The sequence below is a fragment of the Pseudorasbora parva genome, chromosome 3 (assembly GCF_024679245.1).
Source record: "Pseudorasbora parva isolate DD20220531a chromosome 3, ASM2467924v1, whole genome shotgun sequence".
Taxonomy (NCBI): Eukaryota; Metazoa; Chordata; class Actinopteri; order Cypriniformes; family Gobionidae; genus Pseudorasbora; species Pseudorasbora parva.
Genome location: NC_090174.1, coordinates 46,076,981 through 46,087,853, shown reverse-complemented (window position 1 = coordinate 46,087,853; position 10,873 = coordinate 46,076,981). Strand labels below are relative to the sequence as shown.

At 39.6% G+C, this 10,873-nt stretch overlaps 1 protein-coding gene and 1 long non-coding RNA gene across 2 annotated transcripts in view; one reads left to right on the top strand and one right to left on the bottom strand.

The window, feature by feature from the left end:
• Positions 1–10,873, top strand: part of LOC137071308 (uncharacterized) — a 31,314-nt gene that overhangs the window by 11,991 nt on the left and 8,450 nt on the right. The gene's annotated exons all lie outside the window — the stretch shown is intronic.
• Positions 1,077–10,873, bottom strand: part of si:ch211-26b3.4 (connector enhancer of kinase suppressor of ras 2) — a 60,618-nt gene continuing 50,821 nt past the window's right edge. Inside the window, exons 15-23 of the mRNA XM_067439173.1 lie at positions 10,270–10,318; positions 9,924–9,972; positions 9,635–9,807; positions 9,119–9,192; positions 8,828–8,899; positions 8,679–8,749; positions 8,475–8,557; positions 5,846–6,550; positions 1,077–3,486 (exon numbers count right to left, since the gene is read on the bottom strand). Coding sequence (XP_067295274.1) covers positions 3,265–3,486; positions 5,846–6,550; positions 8,475–8,557; positions 8,679–8,749; positions 8,828–8,899; positions 9,119–9,192; positions 9,635–9,807; positions 9,924–9,972; positions 10,270–10,318 — 1,498 coding nt within the window. The 3' untranslated portion in view covers positions 1,077–3,264. The remainder of the gene's footprint in view (positions 3,487–5,845; positions 6,551–8,474; positions 8,558–8,678; positions 8,750–8,827; positions 8,900–9,118; positions 9,193–9,634; positions 9,808–9,923; positions 9,973–10,269; positions 10,319–10,873) is intronic.

Below are 10,873 nucleotides of genomic sequence, written 5' to 3'. Positions count from 1 at the left end.
CAATTAGAAGACGACAGGACAAGTATGACATGTTTAGAAGGGTTGAAGCTAATTCTCTCTAAAAATAAAGACAGCAAGGCTTGCATCTGAACAAACCTCCAGACTTCTGGAACAATGTCCCGTAGACAGACCAAAGTGGAGATGTTTGGCCATAATGCACAGTGCCAAGTTAGACAAAAACCTAACACAGCAGATCAGCACAAACACATCATACCAACTGTCAAGCACACTGATGGGAGGGGTAATGTTTAAGGGGTAATATGGATTTGACCATAAACTCCTCTGTATACCAAAGTATTCTAGAGTCATATGTGAGGGCATCCAGCCGACAGCTAAAAAATTGACAGTTAAAATACGAAATTGGGTCATACAACAGGACAATGATCCCAAAAAGCACTGCCAAATCTATAAATGAATGGCTGAAAAAGAATCAAGGTGTTGCAACAGCCCAATCAAAGTCCAGACCTCAATCCGACTGAAATGTTGAGGCAGTACCTTAAGAGAGCTGTGCATAAACAAATGTCTGCAAACCTCAAAGAATTAAAGCAACATTAGATGTACTTTGATGCATCACCTATGGCTTTTCCATTTTGGCTTTATTTTTGTTAAATAAATAATGAAACGTGTAATGTCAATTGTTGTTCATCTGAGGTTGTATTTACCTGCTAACAACCAGATCATTTTATTATGTTCTGATATGTAAAAACATACAATTCTAAAGGGTGTCCTTTCTTTTTCATGACTGTATGGCTGCACATTAGCCTACCAGTGTATAGTTTGTTCTGCCTTCCCTTCCATTGCAGTGTAATTTGTAGAGACAACTGTGACATTTTGATTTTATAAGGTGAGGGAACAAAAATGTAATTCAATTCAATTAGAATGTGCAGATAATCTAAACTAAAAATCTATATGGGTGTTGGTTTAGTGGTAAGATTCTTGCTGTTGACAAGAAACCCATCACAACTGATGCTTTGATAAACTAAAGCGTTAGTTGGCATTGCATACATCAGAACATACAGATACATTTCAGCTTGTGATTTCACTGGACATTGGAAGCATCACGCAACACACAGATGCAGAGTGCAGAGAACTCAGTTTATTAGTTTAACATTTTACAATCTGTATTATATATATTTATATATGTATTTATATTTCTGAAAGCAAAGAGGATTAGCTTTGAATAATACTGTGAATAAATATCAGGCTCTTCCTGGTGTTTTAATATACAGAAGGGGACATTTTTGAAAGAAAACCTTGAAAAAAGAGCAATATGTTCCGTCTCAATGTTGCAGTGCAACTTACACCTTATACAGCATAGCCGTGTGGGGGAGAGAAGGGGGGACATGCCCTTAAAACCACAGTGAAACCCCGATGGCCTGGATAACACTTGCATACAGACACACACACACACACACACACACACCATGAGATGAAACACAGTAAGTGTAACCAACATTCTACATAAAAAGAATCCTTAAAACGGTAACTCTAACAGGCAAATGTGATTTTGAGAGTCGCTTTGGTAAGAAAGCATCGGCCACGGACATAAAAGTCTGTGTGGGTAGTGTGTGTGTGTGTTTGTTCCACTGAAGTTTACAATTGACAAGCCATTGAATGAGTACATTCTATTCAATTAAAATACATCCCACGAGATTCTAAAAAGTGACAATCAAACATAACAGTAACACTGAGCACGTATGCAGGGCTGTGTTAAAAAACAATGTGTCTTGATGACTTTTTAATGTGGACAAAATGAGAACACACACACACACACACACGCACATACACAGACAACATTTAGCAGGGGTATGTTTTGCCCTCCACTGCCGGGAATGAACCAATTAATTTTTCGTTTTGTTTTTGAATCTCAAATTCTCTCCCAATTTACTTTATCCAATTCTAGAATCCTGAGCCACTGACGTCCAGAATTTGCAAAAGGGAATAAAACGTCGTCTTTAGGCTAGTGGAGTCTGTCTGAGGGACACATACATTAGCAAACAGAAACTAACAACCTGAATGTAAGCCCATAGCTCAGAGGTAATGACCAGCAAAGACCCGGAAACAAGCAAAAACAGTCATAACATCAGAGATGCAAAGCTTTTCATCTTTTGTCATCTTTTTTGTAGAAAAAAATAGAGAGTAGAAAGGTTCTGCCTTGGCAGAGTCAAAAGATTGCATTCACGAGTACAATTCACAGTTTTAAACAGAGGATGCAGCTATGCAAATAATATGTTCTTATATACAGACTGTTCTCTGGCCTGATAGCATATAGTAATACTTTTAAACCATGCATGAGTTTAGCTATAATATAAATATTCTAAAGAAGCCAAATTAAACACGTTACTACCTGCCAGGAGTTCATCTTTTCCCATTTGCAAACGCAAATGTCATTAAACTCTCAAAAAGAGACTTTTCTGCATCCATTCGACTCGCTTTCTTTCTTTCATCTCTCTAATACAAGCGCTCACACACATACACACATACACACACACACACACACACACACACACACACACACACACACACACACACACACACACTTTCCAACACTCTTGCTTGCTTTAAGAGTTGTATAGAGTAACACAGTAGGGCGGTGTTGCTTGGTAACAGAGTGAAGCCTGTTGCCCATGGCTACATGAGTGCTCTTCCTGCAGCATTCCGAGGGAAGGAAAAAAATCAAATAAACAAATGAACAAAATCTTCAGAAGATATAAAAAAAGATTTTTTTTACTCCAATCAGAGACAAAAATAAGATATTCGTTTTGATATACAGTCCTATTTTGTTCAACTGGTGGTCAATTAAACTGAAAAGATGATTCTTCAGGCATGCAGCGGGCACCTCACGGGGCCTTTCTTCCATTCGTCTCAAATTGTGGCCGTGATGAAATATACTGTACAGAGTTTGCAATGAGCCGTAGATGTGTAGGTAACACTTTCGCTTCCACGACAAGTAGTTCGAGTCACCTTCTGTTGTCAGTGCCTGCATGTCTGTCTGCATTAGTTCAGGAGCGGGGTCACTTCTTTGACATTGATCTTACAGTGTATTGGTTCAATCTGGTGTCACTCACGTTTGGGAAGAGGGCAGTATCAGGTCATCCGTCAAGGAAAAAGTGAAGACAGTCTGGATCCACAGTGTTTTTCAAAGTGTGTGTGTGTGTGTGTGGGTGAGTTTGAAACGCACAACTCAGTTTATTCATATACCTTTATGTCTGTATTTTCAGTATGTGACTGTTTGTTAGTCGTGCGGGTGCGTGACAGTGTGTTTCACACGTGCGTTTCTATGAAAGAATGAGTGTGCATCATCAGCGTTGGAGAGAGAGGTGAGAGGTCGTTGGACTCGCTGGACGGTTCCAATGGGGCGGAACTGAACTCACAGATATCCAGGAAGAGCTCGTGGTTACGTTGCTTCCATTCACGAAACTTCCTCGAGGTCAAACAAGGATCGTCTAGCACTTGACTGATTATCGCCAAGTCGCCCTCCTTTGCCTGTAGGTGAAAGGGGAGAGAGAGAGGGCGGGGGGTGGAAAATAGATGATTCAGGATACAAGATACTTAATTCATTCTTTGTACAAAAAACCTGGTGTTTGAAAATCTTCAAGTTAACAAAATGTCAAAATGATGCTCTATGAAGCATAACAAGTTAACAAATATTAGCTAGCAGGGAATTAGCAACAATTGTAACTGGATAGGCTTTTAGAAAATATTAGAATCAGTTAACACTACATTAAACCACCTAAATTATAATTCATAAGCTATGCTGATATAACTTGTCCTCTTTACTTAAGTTCCTGCACCCTTGCAAGATGGCAGCTGACAATGTCCTAGTCTTACTTGTTAAATGTTTATGAAGATCCTCTAGAATTCTCCATTAGATTCCTCTAGGTTTGTTTACAGAGATTTACAGACTGTGATGACACTGCACACATTATATATATATATATATATATATATATATATATATATATATATATATATATATATATATATATATATATATATATATATATATATATATATATATATATATATATATATTCATTATGTGAAATGTACACTGCCATTCAAAATTTTGGGATCAGTAAGATTTTTTTATTTACCTTTATTCAGCAATGATGCATTAAATTGATCATAAGTAACAGAGATTTATATTGTTAAAAAGGGTTTGTTTAAAATAAATTCAGTTCTTTTGAACTTTCTATTTTTTTAATAAATCTGAATAATCAGCAATTTTTACAATATTGATAATCATGAAAAAATATTCTTAAGCAAAAAAACAGCATATTGGAATGATTTTTGAAAGATCATGTGACTGAAGACTGAAGAGGAAATGATGCTGAAAATTCAGGTTTGTCATTGTCATTTCATAATATTTCTGTTTACTGTATTTTTGATTGAAAATAAATGCAGCCTTGGTGAGCATAAGATATTTCTTTTAAAAACATTAAAACTTTACTGACCCCAAACTTTTCAACGGTAGTGTACATATAGCATATCAAAAAACACCACATAACAAACTTGATTTTCATCACAGGTCTTACTATTTAATGTTTTTTAAATACAATTATTTAGTGTAACGTAATAATACAAAATATAGTTTTGTAAATAACACTTTAAGACAAACCATGTGCAAATTCAAAAGTCAGCACCATTGCGAGTATTTTGTCCTTGAAAAACTGCAGTGAAATACCTTGTAACCAATGTCATCGTGCGGGTGGGTTTTATCTTGTCATTAACTATGTCTCGAGAAGCCTGTAATAGATTTTTCTGTTCATATGAAAAATCGGGTACATTTAGCAATATAGCAGATGAATTCTGTATATGATGTATATTACGACATTATGATTAACTAAAAACCTTTTCCCCCTGGCGTTCTAAGTTGTTACAAGCTTTTCTAAGGTGGATACTGATTTTTAGAAGGCAGTTGTATGACTCTGACATGGCGAACATGCTATTTCATAGTGTAGTCAAATAAAATAATAATTTGGGGATGTTTAGAAGGATAATTTGCATATACTAAATGAAGCAAGGGTTAAGTTACATTCAAGCTATTTTAAGGCACAAATATTTTTTTTAATAGAAAAAAACATTTTAATTTGTCTTTTTGGTGATCAAAGATTAGTTTTTAAGGGATAAAATTAATGACTGTAAAAATACCGTGATGGGGTTACTAAAGCCCCTTTCACACTGTGATTCCGGCAAGTACACGGATAATGCGCCCCGGCATTTGTTCCTGGGCCACTAGATTTGGTCCATTCACACAGCCAGTGAAATACCGTAATATGTGCGCTTCACACACAACCCGTAATGGTCCCGGATCGAGCTGACACGTGACATCCGGATGTGAGGTATAATGGCGAGCGATCAAAGCTTCAGTGCGGATAGTAAGGAGCGGTAAGGAGCTCGGTGGTCTCGACTTGTGTCCAGTTTGCGCACGTTTCTGCTTGTTTAATTTTAGTTTCTTTTGTATACGAACACTCTCTGCATTTAAAAGGCTGACTAGCTCTTCTGGCACTGCAGGGTTGTATTATTGAAAAAAACAAGCTCTAGGAGTCGCACGATCACTACGTACACGTTGCGGCATTAGTTTTGGCTTTTGTTCACACAGCGCTCGTCCCGGATCGAACCCCGCAATGTTACTAGGTCCCTGACCCGGGTTCAATTCGGTAATCAATTCCGGGACGTGGTTGCTTTCACACAGAAGGCGACCCGGCAATGTTCCGGGAATATTGCGGGTCCGACGTGCAGTGTGAAAGGGGCTTAATAGAAGTCTACACTGTTACAGTTTACTTCCACGTTCCAAACCCTGAAGTGTGAAAAGGTTCCATTACTTCCTGTGTTTTCATACCTTGAGCGTAGAGCGGAGAACCCGAATGCGGTGCAGTCGATCATTTGTGGCGGGGTCATTGCTGCGTTTGATGAAGGAGCGTCTGAACTCTTGTTTGGTGGAAGGCCTCTGCTGGCCGAAAGCCGAGAGACTGGCCTGCTCCAGCGATCGGTACAACTCTTTCAGGCCATCCGTGCCGTCAGACACTTTCTCTTCGCTCTCAGGCCTCCTGCTACTGGCTTTCCTCACTTGCTTTTCCTCCTCTTCCTCCTCCTCCTCTTCCTCATGTAGATGAGTTCTTGGCCTCAGAGTGCCGTGCGTGTGCGTGTGAGTGTGTGTACGAGCACTGCGGTGCGAGTGTCCTCCGTGCGTGTCGCGGTGGCGTGGAAGGCTCTGGCTGCGCTGCTTGTGAGTGTGATGCCGGGGCCGGGACTCCTCGCTGTCCGTCAATGGAAATGGCCCATCGCGTTCCATAGGACGCCTGTGCTGGGCAGGGAGCGTGGCCTGCCGATGCTGGTCAGGTGACAGCAGGGATGGCTCCTCTTCTTCTGCAGTCTGCAGGTAGTGTAGACCTGTGCTGGTCAAGGGGGTTTCAATTAGGTCCTGCCATGAGCGGCGTTCTCGATGGGAGGATCGGCAAGAAGAATGGGACTCCTCGGCAGAGGAATGCGAAAATGTGGAGCCGCTGGAAAAATGACGCTCAGGAAATGGACTAGACGAAGTTCCCTGAGGAAAACAGAATCATTGCTCATTATCATTTTCATCTGTCAGTGAGAGAGCTAGAGGTATAATATGATAGTCAGAAAGAGCTACAGAGTTAGTTTGCTACACGTTTTCCACCATTATGGTGTTGGTGTGAAAGCTGGTGCTCAGTAAACCTCTCTCAGCACCGGCCCGTTTCCAGTACCATGAGCGCTTTCTCATGAATGTACACACAGCACCCCATATTGACAGAAAAACACAGAATTGTTGACATTTTTGCAGATTTATTGACAAAGAAAAACTGAAATATCACATGGTCCTAAGTATTCAGAGCCTTTGCTGTGACACTCACCTGAGTGAGTTAGAAGCTGTCCAGTTCTTCTGATCATCCTTGAGATGGTTCTGCACCTTAATTTGAGTCCAGCTGTGTTTGATTATATTGATTGGACTTGATTAGGAAAGCCACAAACCTGTCTATATAAGACCTTACAGTTCACAGTGCATGTCAGAGCAAATGAAAATCATGAGGTCAAAGGAACTGCCTGAAGAGCTCAGAGACAGAACGTAAGGTTGCTAAGAGCTCAATGGCCTCCATAATCCTTAAATGGAAGACGTTTTGGACAACCAGAACCCTTCCTAGAACTGGCCGTGGCAGAAATAAGATTCTCTGGTCTGATGAGACTAAGATAGAAATGTTTTGCCTTAATTCCAAGCGGTATGTGTGGAGTAAAATATCACCTGTCCCAACAGTCCCAACAGTGAAGCATGGTGGTGGCAGCATCATGCTGTGGGGGTGTTTTTCAGCTGCAGGAACATGACGACTGGTTGTAATCAAAGGAAAAAATGAGTGCAGCCAAGTACAGGGATATCCTGGGACGAAAACCTTCTCCAGCGTGCTCAAGACCTCAGATTGGGCCAAACGTTCACCTTCCAACAAGACAATGACACTAAGCACACAGCTAAAATAACGAAGGAGTGGCTTCACAACAACTCTCTGACTGTTCTTAAATGGCCCAGCCAGAGCTCTGACTTAAGCCCAATTGAGCATCTCTGGAGAGACCTGAAAATGGCTGTCCACAAACGTTTACCATCCAACTTGAACGAATTGGAAAGGATCTGCAAGGAGGAATGGCAGAGGATCCCCAAATCCAGGTGTGAAAGACTCATGGCTGTATTAGATCAAAAGGGTGCTACTAAATACTGAGCGAAGAGTCTGAATGCTTAGGACCATGTGATATTTCTGTGATATTTATTTTCTTTTTGAATAAATCTGTAAAAAATGTCAATGTCGGGTGCTGTGTGTACATTAATGAGAAAAAATAAACTTAAATGATTTAAGCAAATGGCTGCAATATAACAAAGCGTTTTTAACATTTAAGGGGGTCTGACTCTGAATACTTTCCAAAAAATATATCATGTCACAATATATAGCAATAAAAAATGCAAGCATAAATAATTATGTATTTTCAGCTTCAGAATCATGAATATTTTTATTCTGGTGTCAACATTGTCCTGTGCAATGGGTTACCAGCACTAAGTCCAAGCCTATTCATTTTCCCAATGTAGTAGCAAATTTAGCATTTTATATATATATAATATATATATATATATATATATATATATATATATATATATATATATATATATATATATATATATATATATATGAATAAAGTGAATAGAAATATGAATAAAGTGCTTCACTGGGTGCTTGTGTTTAGATTTTTTGATTGTAATGGAAACAATCTATTTTTGTAGCATGTAGTTTTGTTATGAAATTTAGTTTGAGACATTATCCTGACTCCTGACCTCTGATGGCACTGCTTCAGGATTTGAGGTTTAAACATCAATTAGGAAAACACACCAGAACCAGTATAAATGGCATTGTGATGGTGTGTCTGTGCATAGATGTGTGTGTGTGTGTTCATAGACATGTGTTTATACTTACAGAGGGGTTGTGGTGGTACGTGGATTCCTGTTTGAGTGTCATAGACCCATCAACCTCATCCTGGTCACTCTCACTCCAGTAATCTAAACAAAAAAATGACATAAGAATCACATGTACATGACAACATAGTGAAAGTCAAGTGAAACGAGTCAGGGAGACCACAGCACTATAGGCTTATTATATCATCACAGGATGTGATCTCACCTTCATCAGGACGCGGTACCGGATCATCAGGTGTGTAGCCAATCGCAGCCAAGCCTAAACGATTCATCCATCTGCAACAGGAACCATAGATGTGAAAGGAAATAACAGGAAGGGGAGGTGAAGTCTTGAGAGGCTCTGAAATTACTTACCTGTTCATCTCCTCTAAATGATCTGTAGCGAAAAAGAAACTCTTAATTTTGGGATGACATGCTTTAAAGGCACTGAAACAAAACAAGGCAGAGGGAAAAAGAGATGATCAGACACAAATATCTAGTTTACAATCAATTACTGTGTGTGTGTGTTTGTAAAAGAGAGATCAGCAGTTCTGCAGTGACCCAGATTCCACTAGCCGATGGGCTTCAAACACAGACCCGCCCAAAAACCAGCAAACCCAGCGCAACAGAGAGAAAGAGTGATTATTGTTGTCTTCTAACACTCACTGTTTCCTCCTGCACTCGATCGCTCTGTCTATCCGAAACTCTGGCAAACTGATGAAGCCCTCTGCTTTCTCATCCTGAGCAAACAAATAAAGAACAAGAGAAATCATTTCTGCGTCATAAATATGCAGGTGTTAGCATAAATGCAAATATCAGCATCACTGAAACTGAGAACATATGATGCGCATATTATTGTGGTGGACAAGACAACTAAACATCACACCAGCATTGTGAGCCTTTGACTTGGCCATCAATGAAAACAGCGAGTACTGAAAGTGCTGATAATTGTGTAATTGGTAATAATAGTAGAGGTTAACTGGTCGGATATGGAGGTTTTTCAAATATGCCAATTGCGAAATATGGAAATGGATCATAAAAAAGAACTTTATACACACACACACACACACACACACACACACACACACACACACACACACACACACACACACACACACACATATATATATACAGCCAACAGACATCACACTCGAGGGAAGGGAATTGTGTTTGTTTGCGTACATTCTGGTTGGTGTACCAGTACAGGTTGGAGTCTTTGAGAACGAACCAATACTTCTTCCATTTCTGTGTGAAGTAGCCGGTGGCATCTTTCTTTTTCCATAGCCAACCTTCACAGTCGCCATGACCCAGATCTTTGCAGGCAATACGCCTTCTGCTGGCACTACTGAGGGAACCTACATACACACACAGCATAAATGACAACCACATATGACAGAATAACATTGGGATAATACAAGCACAGTGAAATACAACAAGTGCTCAGAGTAAACCCAGGATCTCATCGTCATACCTTTGCTTTTCTTCTTGGGCTTGGTCCTCAGAGAGGCATAATGTACAGACTAGAGAGAGGAGAGAAAAGTCACTTAAGAAATATAGAACTTCCAGAAGAACTCCTAATTGCACACATCTAAATATTGCAAATAAATTAATGTTCATTTTGTTCAACTCACACAACTGATGTGTGAGTTGATGAATCTGTATATGTGAAAAAAGCCTTAATTCTATCTGTACATCAAATAAAGTGCTCGTATCTCTTCAGAATATTTTGGACCAAACCACTCGATTCATATGGAGTAGTTTTACGATCTCTTGAACGTTTTTGAGCATCAAAGTGGTGGTTGCATAGTTGCGTTTACCTTCCTCATTGATGCCCCTGCTTGTCGGTCAAGTCCTGAACTGGCATATCTGCAGAGAGACAGAGAATGAATAAGACAACAGTAATTTATGATTCCATCTGCAGCAAAAAAATAAAAATAAAAATAAAATGTATATATATATATATATAAATATATATATAAATATATATATACACACACACACACTCACCTAAAGGATTATGAACACCATATTAATACTGTTTGACCCCCTTTCGCCTTCAGAACTGCCTTTATTCTACCTGGCATTGATTCGACAAGGTGCTGAAAGCATTCTTTAGAAATGTTGGCCCATATTGATAGGATAGCATCTTGCAGGAGATTTGTGGGATGCACATCCAGGGCACGAAGCTCCCGTTCCACCACATCCCAAAGATGCTCTATTGGGGTCTGGTGACTGTGGGGGGCATTTTAGTACAGTGAACTCATTGTCATGTTCAAGAAACCAATTTGAAATGATTCAAGGTTTGTGACATGGTGCATTATCCTGCTGGAAATAGCCATCAGAAGATGGTGGTCATAAAGGGATGGTCAGAAACAATGCTCAGGTAGGTCATGGCATTTAAAGGGTTACTTCAGCGATTAG